The following is a 20901-nucleotide window of genomic DNA, read 5'->3' on the forward strand; positions in this document are numbered from 1 at the left end:
AATGTTACAAGTCATACGAAAAGTAGTCTAAAATTCTTTTAGTAGTGTAAACACTTTTTCATTATCGAAAAATGTTGCAGATAATATTTAAAAAACTGTTTTTGGTAGTAAAAATTTTCATCTTTATGAAATACATATATTACAAGCGATATTGCTTACATAATTAATGCATTTGTTTGTAACAGTTTTGTTAAACTATTACTATGCTTTTCAATAGAACTTTTAATTATTTTTTTATCAAAAACAATTGCCGGTATTTTATCGGAAACTTTAGAACTTAAAAAGAATTTGGAAAATATTAATATTATAAATAAAAGTAAAAACAATTTCCAAACAAAAAACGTGAAATTGACTATTATAAAATAAATTTTTTAGTTTCTTAAAAGCTCATAAACGCTTACTCAGTGTGAAAATTGTACACTCGCACATTTCGCGAAGACGTGGCAAGTAGTAAATAGTTTATTTAATAACTTATTTAGAGCTTATGCAATTCAATTATAAATTAGTTAAAAATATATAAATTTTTTGGCGATTTTGATGAAAGCATGCGCGACTACATGTGTAAAAACTCTGTTGCCCTGCTCATTTCCTTAGAAAATATATATTTATTTGATAGCATCAGTACCTTGCTACACAAACATGGATAGCAGTTACTTATTATTTTTACTTTTAAGTTGGGAGCTATTTAATTACATTTTAAATAATAATATGTTAATAGACTATATAACACTTATGCATATATATTATTTTTGCACCAAGGTGGCATTATTTATAAATTATTTTATTTAATATCTTCTGAGCACTGTTTACATTGTCTTGTTATTTTGTCCATAAAGGGTGTGTGAATAGGCCTTTAAGCTTAATATTAATTTATTACTATAGACTTTTTAGTTTAATATATAATTTTTTCCTATTTATTACTAATTGTTTCAGTAAGAAAATTGAAGTATAGTAAAAGAAAATCGGTTATAAATCCTCAAGTTCATTTCAAACAAACCGAACATTAATGGCGTTTTGAAAAAATTGAAATGATATTTGCTGTTCGTATGAAATTATAATATTACAAAATACGTTTTTAATTAGTTTTTCTTTTTAAAATTATACTTTCTACTACAAATGCTATGTACCCAAATGTGTAGGTATAAATGATATATATAAGTAAAATTTATGTCTGTCATGCAATACAACATAACTTTTAAGAAATATACGTTATTTTCGAAATAATTTATAATGTAGTAAACTAATTTACATTATGAAAATGATAAAAAATATAATTATCAAAAAAGCTGATAACGCATATGCAGTGAAATTTAAATTAATTTGCGTTTTCAAATTTTGAAATTGAATCGTTAATTTGTGAAATACTAAATAAATATAATATGTTTTTATAGCTATGACTAAGAAATATTTAATGGTAAAATGCCTGTATAAAGTGGAAACTAAATAAAGTGCGTACTGATGATTCTTTAAACTAACTAGTGCTCACTACATTGTGCGCACGCATTTTAAATTGATCCAACATACATACATATGTTCTAATACAAGTTGTTAGGACTGGGATACGGCGAGTATTTTAAGAACACATCAGCTAAGCAATTCCTAGGTGTACATATGTACACACATTTATACTCATAAAAGGGCAATGATTACATAATTAATGTATTCTACAGAAATTTAATAACAATAATTGTATAGTTTATGCCTTCTACGAAAATTTAATAACAGACGTCTACCTTTGAGACTATTCTAAGTAAAATGAGTAGAGCAGCGTATGTACCCTTCGAACAACTGTTCCAAAAGAGCTTAGAAGTAAGCCATTATCGTTACTCATTTGATGTTCTAGCATCAACCCGGATGACCACATTTTCAATTTAGTAGAGCTCGAACAACATTTAGCGGATATAAATCGTAATCTTCCGGTGTCGACCACTTAATGCATTACAATTTTTCGTTGAGTATACGAGTAGGTGTGTATATAATATGCGAATAGTGATTTCTGTACTATAAAACATAAATCACATATTTATTTTTTAGAGCTTTGAGCATACTTTAATATAATTCCTAAAATTTTGGTGAAAATGTGTACCTTATAATAGTTGCAACCCTTATTAACCCATATACTATTTAACACTTGCGAAAGCTCATAGAATTCAATAGAATTTATCGTTGTTAATCGATTATTTGACATCCCCATCAGTTGGAGAAAAAATTGTTTGTGATTGTTTCGGGAAATCTTTGTAATTTTTACTAAGAAGAGACGAAGGAAATACCATATTTAAAAGAGAAATAACAGCATTGTCTGGTAATTATATAATCGATAAATTAAAGTTTTTTAATATTTGCTTTCTAACATAAAACTTTTAATATAATTAAGCTGAACCGTGCAAACACATAATAGGCATGAGCGATTGGTCAAAATCACAAAAAAACGCTAATAACGCTAGAGTCGAGAAAATGACGGAAGACGCATCAAAGTTTCTGGGTGGTGTCCTCGGTGATATAAGCTCACGATCTGCGTACACTCAAATAGCTATTGGTGCCACTTCAGGATGGTGAGTGGCAATTTTTGCAGCATAAATATATATGTATGTATGTATAGTGTTTGCAAATTGATAATATAAAAAATGCAATAGCGTTTATCATAGGACTATTATGTATTTAAGCAAATCTCAGATAGGTGACGTAATTTTCATAGTTATGGGAAAATAGGCATGTTAAATAAACCGAAAATTGTGCTTTACGTAAATTGTTTGTTTTTTGCAATGACATACCTACATACATTTGAATGCAATGATATACACAAAATGATTCATTTATCATGATGTATGATAATTGTTTAACATACTTTTTTTTTTTAAATATACTTATTTGGATTAGGAAATGTTATATTAGCGGGTTCATTGTGTATTTATACAGTTTATATAATTTATTTATGGATACGAATATACTAAGTGTGTGTAAATCTTTAGATATGTACATATGTATCTAAAGATTTACCTAAAATCATATCATAAAATAAATATTTTCAAACTTTGACATAGGTTTACTGGTTTTGCAACAATGAAAATTGGCAAATTTGCAGCTTTCGCCATCGGAGGTGGTATTATTTTAATGGAAATTGCCCATCAAGAAGGTTTTATTGAAATCGACTGGTCGAAAATCACAGGAAAACTTGATAAAGTCACTGACAAAGTTGAAACAGCCGTAACTGGCCAAGAAAAAAATTGGATAGAGAAGGTGAGTGAGAGAAACCTGATATTTTTGATCTACACCAACCCAAAAATTGAGAATTTAGTGGCACAGCCCACACATTTAGTAGAGCCTTGCCGAGTTTAAACTAAATATGTTTTTTAAAATAAAATTATAAAATATTTTTTAATTGTTATTGAGGTTGTTTAAACACTTTTCGAAATTTGAAGTTCAAACAAAGTTAAAAAAAATACACGCTGGCGTGAATAATGAATTAAATAATTTTATAATGGAAATTTATTCCATTAAAAGAATATTATCAAAAATACAAAACGTTTGGTCTGCTACTAATTGCCTTTATTTTTCGTTTTAACCAGGGCAAAATGTTTGTTAAAAACAACGCAATTTTCACGGTAGCATTTCTTGGTGGCGCTCTTGTTGGAGTTGGCTGTGCATGAWTTAATTTAGGATCAATGTTATCTATTGCAGACTGCTAAACATGACAATTAACGTCCCAAATATAGTATTAGAAATGCATATGTATGCGCTCATATAATTGAAATGTTGTCGTCTTTGGCTTTCGAATAAATTATGCATATATTTTAAGAAAATTTTTATTCGTTATTATTTGGTGTAAAATAAGTTGGTGAATGCGTAGGTAGAACTTTAGGCGAGTTACATGTTGAGTATACTAACTTTTAATGTAGTCAATTTATATTTTTTGTTGTAATCTTCCAATTTAAAAATACCTAACGCTGTACAATTGAGGATAATTTTTTTGCATATTTTCTCACATTTCAGACTGAACGTTTTGTTGATCGCAAACTTGATCGTGCAGAGAACATATTAAAGTCAAAAACAAAGAAGGCCAAAAAATGGTACAGCAAACTTATTGGCGACGAAAATGGACCCAAAGTAAACGATCTTCACATTTTCTTAACGGCCTTCGTAGGTGGGATTGCATTAGGGGTAGCTTCGGCTTAATAATTGTAAATCTCAACCTTCTTCTGCGATGTTATTCTTAACCTATACCGAGCATCTCATTCATAACACACATACTATTAATTTCATATAATTTTACTAAGTTTGATTTATAAAGCGAATATGATGTAATTGATATCATAACAGTGCTTGAATAAAAGGCGTTGCATGTTCAATCAATAAAAGTTATATCTTAAATATTACTATTTAATTAATTCGTGATTTTCTGGAAAAATCGAATTTCTAGTTTTCTTAATCTAACAGAACCTTGAAATTCAATTTAAAATATATTAAAACTTCATCGCTCTTTGGATCCTCGAAGTTTTATTTATTTAAGATGAATATTTAAATTTTATTGAATGCAGCAACATCAACACTCTGAACGTAGTCTTCTAGTTTTTCGATTTCTTCAGTTAGCCAATCAATCGATACTTTGTCATCTTCAACGACACACGAAATACTTAGCTTTTGGATACCAAAAGCGACTGGAACGAATTTGGATGCGCCCCATAAGAGACCATCGGTTTCGATTTTTCTTATTTCCGCTTCCATAACTTTAAGATCGGTTTCGTCATCCCATGGCTTAACATCCAAAATCAAACTAGATTTTGCGATAATTTGCGGTTTCTTCGATTTCTTTGCGGCATATGCAGCCAAACGCTCCTCGCGCACACGTGCGGCTTCTTCATCCTCCTCGTCCTCAGAACCGAATAGATCCACATCATCATCATCATCATCAACCTTTTCTGCCTTTGCTGGTGCGGCTTTGGAGGCAGGGGCGGGGGCAGATCTGGATACAACAGTTTTTCCGGCTAGTTCGGCGTTAACTTTCTTTTCCAAAGCTGTTACACGACTTTGTGTTTCTAAACAAACCGATCTCAAGCTATCTATTAACTTTCTCAAATCGGCATTGTCTTTCTCGATAACAACAACACGATCAAGAACTTCACCGGATGCTGGAGTTGCAGTTAGTGTAGTAATACCGTCCATCTATAAATGAAAAAAAGTAACAATTTATAAATATTTTTGCTATACAGTTTAAATACTGTAGACTGAGATTAGAAACAATAACGGAAACACATGCAAATTCGATTTTTTACGTAGCAACAAAGGTAAAACTAAGAAGTCGCTATTTCTTAAACAAAACATATACAATTACCTTTTCTAACGAATTTTTAATATGTTCTCTTGCTTTAGCGATTTCCGAGACCAAAGTGCACTGGCTGTTGGCCGAGGAACCCTTTAAATATAAGTAAAAATATTGAGAATTCAAATCCACTAAATATATTTACTAGTCTTCAGCAAATAAAAATAGAAGCTGGTGCCATAAAAACAAAAAGAAGAAAATTTTATATCTAAAAGAATTTCGTGAAAGGCGATTCCAACTAAAAACTTTTATTTGCGACCGAAACATGAAATTGAAGTAAAATGAACATTGATAAAATATACTCTCCGCTACCGTTGTGAACTTAACGGAAAATTTTAAAAGAATATGAAACAAATTTAAATTGCCTAAAACTACCAATTTTTTAAAGGATAGGAAAAGAAAAAAGCTTAAACAATACTGAATACTCTAACTGAAATATTTGATATTGAAATAACATTTAAAAAATGTAATTTGTGCAAAATTTTACTAGTACTACTCTTGCTAACCAACATATCAGCATTTTTTTTAGCTCCCTTATTTCTTTTTTTGGGTTTCTCTCCACTTTGTTTAGCAACCACTTTAGGTACTTCAATTGGTGCATTGACCTGGGAGCCGGTTGATAAAAATCTCTCTTCGCTTTCGGAGTTCGTTGATATTTCTGTTAATTTTGTTACATGCTCATTCTTTTTGTATTTCAATTTTTTGCTTTTTTTCAATTTAGTTTGAGGCTCTTGTACACCATTCAAGTGACCATCCCCGCTTATCTGTTTGACCTTATCCTCATTTGAGCAGCATGAAAGGAAACATAACTTCATATTAGATTTACAGATAGAGATTATTTTTACCGACACGTGTAACAGTTATGTACAATGGGAGTTGGATTGTAGGTATATTTTCGATTCCTTACCTCCTTGCTTAAAAGTTCGTAATATTGACGTTCGGCATTGTGACAATTTGCCTTATCCACCCAGAAACGGTCTGCAGCTAGAGTTGTGGCCATTTTTTAAATAAATATTTAGAATTATGAAGTCCGCAAATTTCGCCACTACGCTGATTGGGAGATGTACACGCTACAATTGAACTAATTCCCGCACACAATTGTGAACTTGCGAAAATCGACTGATGTATCGATAATTTCCTTAATCGACTCGTAGAAAATTTCTAGTTTGTTCAATAGGATACATGCCATGGATAATACAATACAATGCTCCTTAAAAATAAAATTTAATAGGTTTGCAAAATTTGTCCAAAATAAATTATTTAAATATAGTTACAAAAAAATTAGCATGTAGATACATAATTTTTTTATTTTTATTTTCACTGTATGCTTTAAATTTTCTTAACTCTAGTGCATAATTTCGTTGGCGCCCAACCGCAGATGCTTCCCCATAGATATATATACATACATACATATGTACACATATCAATCATGATTAACAAAAAAAAAAAATTCTTTAAAGATTCCATAATATTTTATTTACTCATAATAAGATCGTAGTAACATCCAAATTTAATATCTGCGACGCAAGAACACACATTTTGTTTTTTACTAAATATTCCTTTTTAAGTAAATCGTTTTAAACGCGTATATATTTTACTGCGCAGATAATAGTGCACTATTATATATTTTTATTTTGTACATACAAATGTATAAAACAAATTGATACATGTTTTAAAACTAGATTATGCATTTCGAATAATTTGGAACCTAAATCACTTTGTGAATATTTTATAAGTATGAATGCGTGAACGTGTGTAACTTTCAAAAAACTATGTATGTATATATATTTAAAACATTAACTGGCTCTAATCTAATTCTATTCGATTTTCCATAAATAAATTTCCGGTGTGCAACTTTGATTCTTTCATTTTATCATATGATTTAAGGAGATCTTCCATAGAAATGGCAATTAAGGGATTACTCAATTCGACAGCAGCGTTTGCCGATGTCGATGGCTCAGCGGATTGAGTCGAATGTCCAGAAAATTGATTCTCATTAGAACGCATAAATAAACGCATTCTATAGACTGAAGCATTGCGACACATTTCTCTCATATCCGAACCAGAAAACCCATTTGTTAGTTTTGCTAAACGATTAAAATCAACATCATTATGTACACATTCAGTTTCTAAAATCAATTTTAGAATCTGTAATCGTTGGACTTCCGTCGGTAGTCCGATATGAAACTGAGCCGGCATGCGGCGAATGATAGCCTTATCTAAATCTTTTGGACGATTAGTTGCGCCCATAACAATAACCGTTGAATTCGTATTTGTATTTAGACCATCCCAGAGCATCATAAATTGAGTTTTCATCATTGCAGTAGCCTCATGGTCATTCGAGTTGCGACTGCGCAAAAATGAATCGATTTCATCTATAAAAATTATGCAGGGCTGAATTTTGATAGCCAGCGAAAAGACTGCCGATGCCAATTTTTGTGATTCACCATACCATTTATCAGTTAGAATAGCCACATCCAAGTTTATAAAGCGCATACCAGCCTCTTTTGCAGTTGCTTTTGCAATTAAGGTCTTACCACAACCTGGTGGTCCATGCAACAATACACCTTTTGGAGCTTGCCATAGTTTGGACTGATTAAATAAATCTCTATGTCTCACTGGCAACACAACAGACTCTCGTAACTCCTGAATAACATCATCGAGGCCAGCAATATCATTCCAGCTCACTGTTATATCAGCAGGCACAACTAAATGAGTGGCAATCATAAGTTCATAGTCATTAAATTGTTGTGGGTTCACTTTGAAACCACTCTGATCGCCTAGCCTGAAAATAAATATAATTACATTTGTTGGTATAAGCACGTTTGTTAAGATTACACTACCTTTTCAATTGTTCTTCAGCACGCAACTTGGCCTTCTTTTTATTCTTGCTCGTTGGATCAAGTTGGTTCATCATCCATTTCACCGAATAAAATGTGATGACAGACGCAATGGACACTCGAAGAAGAAGCTGAACGATTTCATTTCGCGATAACTGCGACCCACCGAAATTAAAGTTGTCCATTTTGATTAAATATTGTGTAATTTATTTTATGACGCGCATAGCCTTTTCATGCTCACGCTGGTGACATTAGGATACATGACATAGCGTTGCTTTAAATTCATCGACTTCGAGATTTCGATAATATTTTTAGACATAATATATTCAAAGGTATATTACTAATAGCAAAATTTTATATTTATTTATCTATAAAAAATCGTTGTATAATATGGCTTATATTTATATTTTAAGAAATGTGTAAAATGCAGTAAGTATCCAAAAATATTGGCAATCTTGAAAAGCTCTATACACCCTGTGCTGTTGTAGTTATCCGCAATGTTTTCCCATTTTATGTAATGTAATTTCATTTTATTTGTAAAACGTATGAAAAGGTGGCAACATACGGTATACCCTGTTTTTTGTTGCGAGTTTACACGTTTGTTTTAGTTGCCGTAGAATTTATTTAACAAAAATGGATTTCGATGCTGAGGACAATCTAACAGTCGAGGAAATGCACTTTATAGCCGACTTGGACAGGTGTGTTCCACATTGCATTTACTTTGGACATACCATTTCATAATACTTTCAACAATTTCTTCCTAACTACATAGTCGCCAGTTTGGTTTTCTCAAATTGACAGCGCCTGAAAATGCAGCCATACGTATCATTGTTGAGCGTGCAGTGAAAATCCTACAAAAGGTTATTATATCAAGAAAGGAAGAGGAGCAAAGGGAAAAATTAGCAATAAAATCAGAGGATGTGCCTGAAGAATCAAACCCACATGTGATGAAGACAGAACAGGGAAGTGATGAACTGTTTCAGGAAAACAGTACCCAAGTGCCTGTTGACTTACCAAGTCCCCAAAAGAAAGAAGAAGAAAGTGTTAATCAAACGTCTACGGAAACTCCTACCACTAATCAGGACAGTGGTAAAGATAAAAATAAAATTTCCGTAGATGTTTTGACTTATTGTAAGCTGGGACACCTTCATTTACTTCTTGAAGAGTATGACGAAGGTATGCATATTTATTGCGCATGTTAAGGCATTAGAAGCTTCGACTTCTTTGATAAACTTTGTGCTTTTAATATAATCATTAAAAGTGCCTATTAATGATATCATGTTTTTATATTCCAGCGCTTGCAGCTTATCAAAAGTATTATCAACTTTGTCCGAAGAACTGGAAAAATTTGCCTTTTCTGTATGGCCTTGGGATGGTTTATTTCCATTTTAATGCATTTAGATGGTAAGTAAATAACAATTAAATATAGTAGATTGAAACTAGGATTGGAGTCTATTGTAGTAATCTTTAGCGTTATTTACTATATAAAGAGTACACTCGCATACATAATATATATATATATATATATGTCTTAATTTAAGTATCATTGAGAGTAGACAAATTTTTATAAGGGACAAAAACATATACACACATACATATGTCCGGTGTTTTTTATTCTTTGCATATTTTGAATGATTTCCTTTAAATGATGTCTAGTCAGTTTTAGATTTTTATGTTTAAAATGTATTTTACTTAATATTTCATATATTATACCATTACGTTTACAAGATTTACGAATTGCTAAATGTAACATGTGTTATAGATATGTCTAATCGGAAATTACGAACCTAACAATATATGTATATGATTTTTACGACAGTTATATGCGGTTAATTACTTTTATTTTATGTTATAAAACATATTTATTTTTTTTTATCAAAGTCATTACCTATTTGTTTGGAATGTCTCATTTTATAAAGGTGTTGCCAATTAAATGAAGATAAACCATAAACGGACTACAATGTTTAATGGAAATTGTTGGCAACACTATGCATAATATTTCCCATATTTTCTTTTTTAGTTCGCTAAACTCCTTCCGTAGGGCACGATGCACTGCCTTTGTGCGGTTGAGTCCGCCATATTTATTTCTCACTGCCATTGAGTGATTTTAATTGTAGTAATAAAAAATAGAATTTAGTGTATTTGTAAGAAGTTAAAAACACCAAAATTAACACAAGTACTATAACTCAAGTTTTTATGCATTATGTGGTTATTTATGATGAATAAATTTGTGAATAACTGCTGAATATGTGTAATCGTTTGACGAATGATAAAACCGGAACGAAAAATGTTTTATAAACTAACATAAATTCTAACACCGATATATCTAAGTGAAATAAATAAAATAACATTTTCGTATAGAAAATTTTAAATCAATATAATATGTGCGAATAATGTAAACATAAAAGAATAATATTTCATAAAATACTTGAAAATTATTTGATGGTGTTAGTTTGTGTATACACCAATATTTCAAGAAGGGATCCACATCTAATGCATTTGTTTTCATGTACACGCTAACGCCTCATCTATGAAATATCTAATTTCCTCGTCATCTAATTAACTAAAAGAAAACTTATTAGAACATACGTAAGTTAAATAGTAAAGTGTAATGATTTATGATTCACTATGTAAAATAAACATTATTTACTTTTACACTTTGTCTGACTAACAACAAAAAAAAAAAACAGCTATATTCTTAACCCCATAAGCAAAACACAAAACTTGCCTTTACCAAAGAAAACATTTTGATTTCGTAACCAATGTATTTGAAACAACATTTAAACCTATTAAATAATATTGCATTTGTAAAAATTCATTAGAATTCTTATTTGCATACATATGAAATGTACATATGTGGATTGTCTGGTCACGTAGGCACTAGTGTTTCACTGCTGCAGAGTCTAGTAGAGCAACACTTACATATGTATGTACACATAACAGAGTATGCGCTAGTGCATAAATGTGCATCTTGGGGTGGTACGAAAAGGGATTTTTTATTATTTATTACTTTTTTGAACTTGGTAAACTTTTTTTTCTGTTTTCATGTTTGTTTGCAAAGCTTTCGCAACTGCATATGAAACAAAATGTTTAAACCTATTTATGTAGATGCATTTTTGTATATATATTAGTTTTGATATATATATAACCCCACACAGGGCGGAAACAGTTACAAACAACATATCCCCTTGCGTGGGTACGTAGATGTATTCTATGGGTGGCATACATTAGAATGTTTTTAATGCCGCTATTTCGAAGGCTAAGTGATTTTCAGCATTAACGGAGATAATTGTTGTAAATTTTTTTTAGTACAAAAAATATTTTTTGCTAGATTAAAGAGTTGATTTGATTTTAATTTTTATCAGTAAAATGTCCCAAATATTTGAAGATGCATTTAAAAATTTTATTATTGCTGAAAAATACTTAAATAACTAAAGGTGTTTTTTTTTATTATACCGCTAACATCGTTATGAAAATGGTATATTAGAATAGAAGAAATATATGAACGTTACTTTATACAGTATTGGTAATTTCTGAGTTATAACCGGGTACTAGTTACATAATTAATTATATGGAAATTGTAGATTTAATTTTTAATAAATGATAAATGATACAGTATTGGTAATTCCTGAGTTATAACCGGGTCTTAGTTACCTAATTAATTATATGTAAATTGTTGATTTAATTTTTAATAAATGATAATTCTAATTTTATAACTTCTGCTTTGTAGGTCTATTAGAGCGTTTCGAAGTTTACTTTATCAAGACCCGAATTTTATACGGGCTAGTGAAGCACATTTACGTATTGGACTTATGCTAAAAGTCTTTGGGGAGTATAAACTATCACTAAAACACTTAAAATTAGCCCAAATTGACAATTCTCCATGTACATTTTCTAAACTACAAAGTAAGTATATAATATATTTGCAAGTTTAAAAAAATTTTATAACATATATTATTTGTCACAAATATCCACATTAAACGTTAAAAATATTTTACAGTAAAATTTCACATTGCCCATCTATATGAAGTTCATAATAAGCATAAATCGGCCAAAGAGGCCTACGAGCATCTTCTTAATAGTAAAGAGCTGACATTGGAATTGAAAGCAGATATATATAGACAATTAGGTATGTATGTGTATTACGTTAATTTTCAAAAATATAATTTTAATAAAGACAAATATTTCCTCTTTTAAGGATGGATGTATCATTGTGTGGAATCATTAGGAGATAAAAAACAACGAGATAATTATGCAATAATATGTTTACAAAAGTCAATTGAAGCAAATCCGAAATCAGGACAATCACTGTATTTATTAGGCAGATGTTATGCGGGTATTAATAAAGTTCACGACGCATTCATAGCTTACAGAAACTCTGTGGAAAAGAGTGAAGGAAACGCCGATACGTGGTGTTCTATCGGGTAATATATTTTTAAATTAGTTAAATTTGAAATATTTAATAATGTGCATTTTCCGAATTTTATAGAGTTTTATATCAGCAGCAAAGTCAACCGACAGACGCGCTTCAAGCGTATATATGTGCAGTTCAACTTGACAAGAATCATAAGGCGGCATGGACTAACCTTGGAATATTGTATGAGAGTTGTGGTCAACCAAGGGATGCGTATGCATGTTATTTAAATGCAACAAGAAGTATTAAAAATGTTAGTTAATTATCAATATCAAGTAACACCAACACTTTTTAAGTACTTAATTTTTTTTATGTCGATTGATAAATTTTTGTTATTGATATATTCATATATAGTGAAAATTGTTTGTTATTGTTTGGTTTCTTATAAATAATATATTGCTTCTATTTATTACAGAATACCCAACCAAAGGCTACAGTTAACGATAGCAAAGCGGGAAGTTTAAATCTTAAACTCCGTACCACAGGAAATTTAACTTCACGAGAGTGTCAAGGTTTGGGTAAAGGATTGTCTCAACGTATAAAATTTTTAGAAACTCAATTAGCCCAAGCGCCTATGCCAAGTATTACTTCAAAGAGAAGACAACTTTGTTCGATTGAAGAAGCTTGGAATTTACCAATTTCATTGGAAATGAGTTCGAGGCAACAACACCAACAAGCTACACAAGTGCAGCAACGTCAATATGGCAAAAGTGCTCACGGTTCGGTAAGTTAGGTTTTTATAATTTCTCGTATAGTATATCTAATTGTTTGCGATTTAGGAATTTTAAAGAAATTTAATCGTTTGGCCACTGTCTTTTACGAAAAATTGAGAGTGTTGCATAGTGTTCGGAATGCAATTGTAGTAATAACTTATTGTTTCCAATGCTAATAAATGAAATTACCTTTAACAATATTAAGAATTAGGTACTTGCATGATTTTAGGTATATACATACATGAGTTTCTTTGCCTTATTTTGTTATCTTTCTGATTACTATACTATACTGGTGGGTCCTATAATTTATTTTTGTTTTTAAATTTTTGTAAATAGTTGTATTTAAAAGTTGAATAACAACACTAACGATAATAAGTTAATTATACGAAATAAATTATTTAAATAATATTAATTTTGAAAAATAAATGTATGAAAATAATGAATGTTTAAAGCTTTATTGCCATATTTATAAATATATAATAAAATTGTGGAAACTCTGTCAAAAAATTATAATTTTGTGGCAACGTCACAGAAGTGAAACTTGAAAAACTATTGGCAATATTGCGTAGGAAACGTGTTCATTTCCTTTCATTTAATTTTTGTCAGGCTAAGTGAAAGGTTCGTGGAAAAACGACTCCAGTGGTTTCAGAGATTTGAGAAAAATACTTGCACATGGAATTTATTTACTTGCATTAAATAATTAAATCAATCAAATATTTTCAAATATAATTTAAGGTAATTCAGGGCCCACCTCCACCATATCCACACACACATCAGAATATAAATAATGTACCAACAAAGCGTTTCAAAGATGAGGCCCTCCAACAAACCGAGTCCGGCAATCGCCCAGCGCAACCGGCGTTCTTCCTTACACAGCAACAACTACAAACATTACAATTTTTGCAACAAAACCAAAGCACGCTTAATCATCAAGAGCAGGCGTTGTTCCAACAACTCAGCAGTCAATATCGCCTTATGCAACAATATCAACAAGCAATGAGACAGCAGAACACGTGTCAATTGCCGCAAAATGTACAAGCGCAACAATTACAATCGCCTTCGCTGCAATCAGCGACAGGACAACCTATACACTCCACAGCGTCATCTTCGTTAACGACCGGAAATATAACTGAAGCGACGGGAGTAACGTCAAATACGAATGCACCTCCCGCATACAGTGGAACGCGTGATGATCAAACAAAAGCAGTCGTGCCAAAGCCATCCACATCAACTATTGAATCTGGAGTGCTGACGCAGTTGTCACCGAGTAATGATCAATTGGGTAAGTAAACTGTACATATTGAATAGGTTTTAAAACACGTGTTTCCACGTGCATAAATAAGTATGCACATTAGCTTCATTTTATAAATAAAATACATATGTTTAATAGTTTTGAGTAAAAGTTTAAGTTTTGGTTTTAACATGAAATAATTAAATCATAAATATAATATAATAGTCATGGTAGTTGCAATCAATATAAATTTAAATATTTTACAAGAGGTTAATAATTATTTATATAAAAGTCCGCAGATATACTTTGGAGTGAACACTTTAGTAGCACTCTGATTGCCCCTCTGACGGAAAAATATGAGATTGCACATGGGTCTTGCTAATTCTGATATTTGCACTACTGATAGTGTATATTTGATAGAGGACCAACAAATTTGTATATTTATCTGTAATTAGTTTACACAAAATATAAAAGTTAAAGTCAATATAACAATTGATGTATTTGCATAGTCGTCATTTAGTTTGAAAATTAATATAATATATGTATTCATTTGAAGTGAGTTAAATATCAGATGGTGTAAATTTTTTTTCTAACATTCACCTTTATCTTCTTTTATTTAGGTGTCAGTGATCAGGAGCTTCAGGTGTTTCTCTCACAAAAAGGTTTATCCTCAACGTTTGCTGAAGATCTTTTAAAGACATTTAACCCTGATAACCTAGATATTAAGGAAGAAGATATAGACGGCACTACTGAGGATTTATTCAATGGTCTCGATAAGAATTTAACCACCGCCGATAAAAGCAATACACTCACATCCATCGTCAGCGGCCAGCAACCAACAGGTGAAACTAACAGTACAGAAACTGCTGGTGTCGTAAAAGAAGAAACCGATGCGGAACAAAACTCAGCCGATGTAAAATCGGAAAATTTTCATGGCGACGAATATGACGATCGAGACAAATATGATGATGACCTTGAAGAGCCTTCGAAATTTAGCATACAAATGGATTCGAAACAACTGATTGCAGCTGTTAAAAATCTATCGCTCGAAGAACCACCGCCTCATTGTTCCGTATTACATATAAATGCGCCACCGCCTTCGCCGCCAGATTGCCCGCCACAACGTCTTACCCGTGAACAACTACTGCCGCCCACGCCATCCGTACATTTAGAGAACAAGAAGCACGCTTTCAGTCCGCAATTGCAAGAGTTTTGCCTCAAGCATCCGATAGCTGTAGTACGTGGCTTGGCTGGTGCACTGAAATTAGATTTGGGTCTATTCTCTACCAAAACGCTCGTCGAAGCCAATCCCGATCATAGTGTTGAGGTACGCACACAAGTGCATCAGTCACCAGATGAGAACTGGGATGCGTCTCAAGCAAAACGTGTCTGGGCATGCATATCGCACCGTTCGCATACGACTATTGCAAAATATGCGCAATATCAGGCGTCCAGCTTTCAAGATAGTTTAAAGGTTTGTACTTTTAAGTTTTAATAACTTTTTTTTATTTATTTTACTAATTCTTAAATGATGATCATATTTATTTTATAACTTTCGTTCTACATAGTAAAGAATGTTGATGATAATTAAATAACTGACAATGCATTAAAATATTTTGATGCATTCGCTAACAAATAATTTGAAATATTTAATATTTTTCAATAAAATGATTGCAAATATATAATTTCCTTTACAGGATGAACATGATAAAGGACCAACTGGCGTACCAACAATGTCCGATTCAGATTCTAAAGATTCAGTAAGCAATTCCAATGTTAGTGGCAAGCGGAAAAAGCTTAAAAATGGCAACAAAATGTTGAGGTAATTGTTTTGTAAAATTAAAAATCAAACTAAAGTATTTTGCACTTATTAATCTAGTATTGTCGTTACCCCTAGTCAATATTATTCATTAAAGTGCTATAGCAAAGCAGGGTCTTTCGCTAACACCGTTTTTAAATATTTATGAATGAACGGCGTTTGATAGTAGGACTCTCGACATTTAAAAAATTAAATAATTTTTTTTTTTCTTACCAAACTGAACTAGCTTTTAAACATACGAATTTTTCTTTTGCATTTTCCAGATTTGGCACCAATGTCGATCTGTCGGATGAACGAAAATGGCGTTCACAACTGGCCGAATTGCAAAAATTGCCGGCATTTGCGCGCGTCATATCAGCAGCCAATATGCTATCACATGTCGGTCATGTCATTTTGGGCATGAACACGGTGCAGTTGTACATGAAAGTGCCGGGTAGTCGTACACCGGGTCATCAGGAGAATAACAATTTTTGCTCGATAAATATAAACATTGGTCCGGGCGATTGTGAGTGGTTTGCCGTGCCCGATGCCTATTGGGGTGGCATACATAATCTGTGCGAAAAAAATAATATCAGCTATTTGCACGGTTCGTGGTGGCCGGTGTTAGAAGACTTGTATAAGGAGAATATACCCGTTTATCGTTTCATACAACGACCGGGCGACTTGGTTTGGGTGAATGCAGGGTAAGTTCACTAAAATATAATATTATATTTTTGATAATTTATGCTGTGCGCTCAAATGATGTTAAACACAAATAAAATACTAACTTTCGTTCTACTGAAAAAAGTTGTGTAGAGATTGAGTAATCTGATATAAGAGCGCACACCCAGCAATCAAATAGTTTTATTTGTTGTTAAATAGTAGTAGTAATCCACTTCTATTGCAGTTGTGTACATTGGGTGCAGTCAGTCGGTTGGTGCAATAATATAGCATGGAATGTGGGCCCACTGACGGCGCGTCAATATTCCTTAGCGGTTGAACGGTATGAATGGAATAAACTGCAAAACTTCAAAAGTATTGTGCCCATGGTGCATCTCAGTTGGAATCTCGCTAGAAATATTAAGGTTTCAGACCCAAAACTGTTTGAGCTTGTCAAGTAAGTAACATTCTGATCACAAAAAAACAAATATGTTTGAAAATGTGGTAACACTCTTTATACTCTTATGTTAAGTGTATTAATATTTATAATTAACACCACACTCTTCTCAATTTACAGAATGTGTCTGCTGCAGACACTGAAAAATGTTGTGCACACCTTGGAGTATGTAAAATCGAAAGGTGTGGAAGTGCGCTTTCATGGGCGTGGAAAAAATGAAGCCTCACATTATTGTGGACAATGCGAGGTAAGTGTCACACAAATCGTTTGTAGTTATAGTAATTTTTTTCTACACATCCGCGGATATACTTTGGAGTGAACACTTTAGTAGCACTCTGATTGCCCCTCCGACGGAAAATTATGAGATCGCACATGGGTCTTGCTAAATCCGATATGTGCGCTGCTGATAGTATACATTTGATGGCAGACCAACAAATATATGTATATTTAGCTTTATCTAAGAGGATAGAAAGCGCAATTGTTTAAATTCGAACCTGCAAATACATTTGGTTTAGACTGAGCTGCTATGCAAACGCGTACATAGTAGTTATGTTAGATTTTTTAGGTTAGGTCGTTTTTTATGATACACTATTTTGTGGTTAGGAAAAGAAAGGAACCGCACGATTTTGCTCCAAAGTAAAAAAAAAAATAATGAATTTAATTGTGTTGTGAATTTTTTTTTTTAATATTTTGAAGTTTTATTTTTGAAACTTTTAGTACCGATCTCAAAATCAGTATTGAATATTTAATTTTTTATTTTTATTTTTTTTATCATAATTTACTGTAATTTATTATTATCAAAAATACCTTGTATAGTGTTTTTCTTGTTAATCTTTGTATTTACTGATTCAACATTTTCTGCCTTTGCAGGTTGAAGTTTTTAACATTTTATTTATACGCGAACAAGAGAAGCGGCACGTTGTGCACTGTATGGCCTGTGCACGTAAGCTATCACCAAATTTGCAAGGCATCGTTTGTTTGGAGGAATATCGTTTAAGCGAACTTTTACAAATATACGATGCTTTCGCGTTGTATAAAGTACCACAGACACTGCCACAAAGTCCGAATTCGTCGAATATTTAATATTATAAGAATTATATTAACGTGTATGATGAGAATGATGAACAAGATGATGTCGTCGATGATGTTTGATGCTGATAATGGTATAATGATAAAGACATTCGTTAGTTGATTTGCATATAAATATATATATTTTTTCTGTAGTTTGTCGGATATATAGGTCTATTGCTAATAAATAATTATACAATTTTTATAATAGACAACAACAAAAATGCACTGGTATTATACTTACGTAGGCATATTTTTATAATATTATACAAAATACAATTTCATTTTTAGCAAGTTTACGAGTAAATTTACGCTCTTTCATATAGACGGTTAGCACGATATACATACATAAATCATCATTATTGTTCTACGTAATTTTATTTCTTAGACACTAAGGCATTTCTCATCTATACGATACATATATAAATAAGTATATAATTGTACATGGTACATGTGCGAAAGTTATATACAAAAAAAAAAAAAAACACACACACATTTGAATAGTAGTGATTATTACACATAGCTATTTAATTTGTTCTTACAAAACATTACAAAAAATGCATATATACGTACTACAAACATACAAATAATTGTATTGCAGAATTAATTGCAATTGTGGATTTAATTTTTTGTGTTGCAAAATTAATTCAAATTTTGTATTTTATTTTTCGCGTTGTACAATTAATACAAATTGTGTATTTTATTTTATGCGTTGCATAATGAATTGAAATTGTGTATAACGAAAATAGTTGCAATTAGTTTGGTCACACGAAAAATAGTGAACAATATGAGTGAATCTATTTAAATTGTATACAAATAATACATCATCAAATCATTTATATTTTATCCAAATTTTAATTATTTATAAACAAAATTTGAAAAAAATTACATTCATAAATCACAAATGCGTAAAATAGTTGCTACAAAAGTGTTAGGTTGTTTCATTAGTGTAAAAGCGAGTTTTAGTTAAATTGATAATAGAAAACGTAATAATGTTTGCTAAGTTTATAAATACAAAAACACGTATACATATATAAATATAAGAAAAAGCAAAAATTATTACTTAAAAATCGTACAGCTTTTACAAATTATGACATATTGTCTTTAACAAACAAGCAAAAACACAAACATACATATACACCAAAAACGTATGCATGCATATAAATAAAGCGCTACGAAGCATTTGAATATGGCGATTTTTTTCATATATTCAAAAGTTCAGAAGCAAAACGCAAGCTCAAAATAATATCGAAATAACAGCGCTACTGCATAAGTATCCAAACAAACATATAATATATAGAACCTGTATATGTAATTAATGATCTCAATAAAAAAGTAATGAGGACGAAATAGCAAAATACAAAATGTAATTTCAAAAAAACAAAAATTTAAATAAAAAACCACAAAAAACTTAAAAAAAAAAACGGTTGAACGTGTGCTGTATAACAAGTAATACAATTGTAAACAAAAGGAAACCACAAATCTTCAGGCCCGTTATCATTTCTAGTTTAAAGAGAAAAATAAAAGGAAAAGCCTGGGAAACAAACGAATATATTTTTATAATTACAAGGAAAAATATAAAAATATATTTTAGAAGTACGTACATATATATACATATATATATATATATATATATATATATAGCATACATACACACATAAGTGTTCAATATTTGAAAAAGAGATGGAGAAACAAAAAAATAAAAGCCGACCATGTCTGGCTAAAAAGCGTCTAAAAGCAAATATACTTAACTCATTTTAACTGGCGGTCCGTTTCACAACGTGTTTTGTTCGAAATACTATACATAAGTATATTTTGCCATAAAAAAAATTAAGAAAACAGTCCAAAATGTTCATTTGGTAAATATGTGAAGTACGCGCTAAATATTGCATATGCGCCAAAAAGTATGTTTCTTTTTCGTATTGTATACATTTTATTTATAATATTGGTGTGTGTCTAAGACAGGTGCTAAAAATAAGAAAAAACAAAAAATTGTGTGCGAAATTCTGTAAGATATGTTAACAACAATTTTAGTTAAATTTGAAACGGGCTTAGCCAATGCATAAGGTAGCCGGCTGGATTAAGTCCGACATTCTTTATGGCTGCGTCTAATGTAAATATATTTATTAATAGTCGATTTCTTGGTATCCAAATATATTGTATTTAACGATAATTGCGTCTGTATTGCGCCATCCGATTTGTGAATGATGGCGCCAATTCACGTTTTCATTTAATTTAATATTCTTTACGTAAAAAAAAGAAGAAAATAAAAAATATTTCATGCGTATTACTGTATAATTCATACGTAGTGTGAAATTAATAAATAATACAAGAAAATTATTCAAATATTGTGTTTTTCTTAACAATTAGGGGACTCCGAGAGGGTAAAGTAAATTTGTCACG

General features: G+C 31.2%; 4 protein-coding genes across 12 annotated transcripts; 2 read left to right on the top strand and 2 right to left on the bottom strand.

Moving 5' to 3' along the window:
• The first annotated feature begins 2170 nt into the window (after positions 1 to 2170).
• Positions 2171 to 4368, top strand: LOC108976992 (FUN14 domain-containing protein 1B). Of its 2 annotated transcripts, none has more exons than XM_018946471.1 (4): positions 2171 to 2302; positions 2375 to 2552; positions 3042 to 3237; positions 3991 to 4368. In XM_018946471.1, exons 2-4 carry the CDS (start codon positions 2401 to 2403, stop codon positions 4171 to 4173), a joined length of 531 nt encoding a protein of 176 aa, XP_018802016.1. In that variant the 5' UTR covers positions 2171 to 2302; positions 2375 to 2400; the 3' UTR covers positions 4174 to 4368. The 2 variants fall into 2 exon arrangements, with proteins under 2 accessions (XP_018802016.1, XP_018802017.1); XM_018946472.1 differs by lacking the exon at positions 3991 to 4368 and adding an exon at positions 3567 to 3800.
• Positions 4369 to 4475: 107 nt separating this feature from the next.
• LOC108976991 (probable elongation factor 1-delta) lies at positions 4476 to 6418 on the bottom strand. Of its 4 annotated transcripts, none has more exons than XM_018946468.1 (4): positions 6225 to 6418; positions 5824 to 6090; positions 5330 to 5410; positions 4476 to 5160 (listed from the first exon to the last, which is right to left on the bottom strand). In XM_018946468.1, exons 1-4 carry the CDS (start codon positions 6315 to 6317, stop codon positions 4516 to 4518), a joined length of 1086 nt encoding a protein of 361 aa, XP_018802013.1. In that variant the 5' UTR covers positions 6318 to 6418; the 3' UTR covers positions 4476 to 4515. The 4 variants fall into 4 exon arrangements, with proteins under 4 accessions (XP_018802013.1, XP_018802011.1, XP_018802014.1 ...); XM_018946466.1 differs by having other exon boundaries at positions 5824 to 6096; XM_018946469.1 differs by lacking the exon at positions 5824 to 6090 and having other exon boundaries at positions 6225 to 6416.
• A 349-nt stretch (positions 6419 to 6767) lies between these two features.
• On the bottom strand, positions 6768 to 8342 carry LOC108976993 (ATPase family AAA domain-containing protein 1). Its single transcript, XM_018946473.1, has 2 exons — positions 8161 to 8342; positions 6768 to 8102 (listed from the first exon to the last, which is right to left on the bottom strand). Exons 1-2 carry the CDS (start codon positions 8340 to 8342, stop codon positions 7124 to 7126), a joined length of 1161 nt encoding a protein of 386 aa, XP_018802018.1. The 3' UTR covers positions 6768 to 7123.
• Positions 8343 to 8719: 377 nt separating this feature from the next.
• Positions 8720 to 18996, top strand: LOC108976965 (lysine-specific demethylase 6A). Of its 5 annotated transcripts, XR_001993994.1 has the most exons (16): positions 8720 to 8855; positions 8930 to 9333; positions 9453 to 9561; positions 11888 to 12063; positions 12158 to 12286; positions 12356 to 12581; positions 12647 to 12824; positions 12987 to 13295; positions 14020 to 14566; positions 15136 to 15989; positions 16213 to 16337; positions 16598 to 17017; positions 17221 to 17430; positions 17551 to 17677; positions 18301 to 18593; positions 18655 to 18996. XR_001993994.1 is itself a non-coding variant. In XM_018946428.1 (15 exons), the coding sequence occupies exons 1-15, from the start codon at positions 8791 to 8793 to the stop codon at positions 18511 to 18513; spliced, it is 4092 nt and encodes a 1363-aa protein (XP_018801973.1). In that variant the 5' UTR covers positions 8720 to 8790; the 3' UTR covers positions 18514 to 18996. The 5 variants fall into 5 exon arrangements, 4 of the variants coding, with proteins under 4 accessions (XP_018801973.1, XP_018801975.1, XP_018801976.1 ...); XM_018946428.1 differs by having other exon boundaries at positions 18301 to 18996; XM_018946430.1 differs by lacking the exons at positions 8720 to 8855; positions 8930 to 9333; positions 9453 to 9561 and adding an exon at positions 10193 to 10746 and having other exon boundaries at positions 18301 to 18996.
• Positions 18997 to 20901: the final 1905 nt, after the last annotated feature.

Source organism: Bactrocera latifrons, unplaced genomic scaffold (genome assembly GCF_001853355.1).
Source record: "Bactrocera latifrons isolate USDA-ARS-PBARC rearing strain unplaced genomic scaffold, ASM185335v1 scaffold_82, whole genome shotgun sequence".
Taxonomy (NCBI): Eukaryota; Metazoa; Arthropoda; class Insecta; order Diptera; family Tephritidae; genus Bactrocera; species Bactrocera latifrons.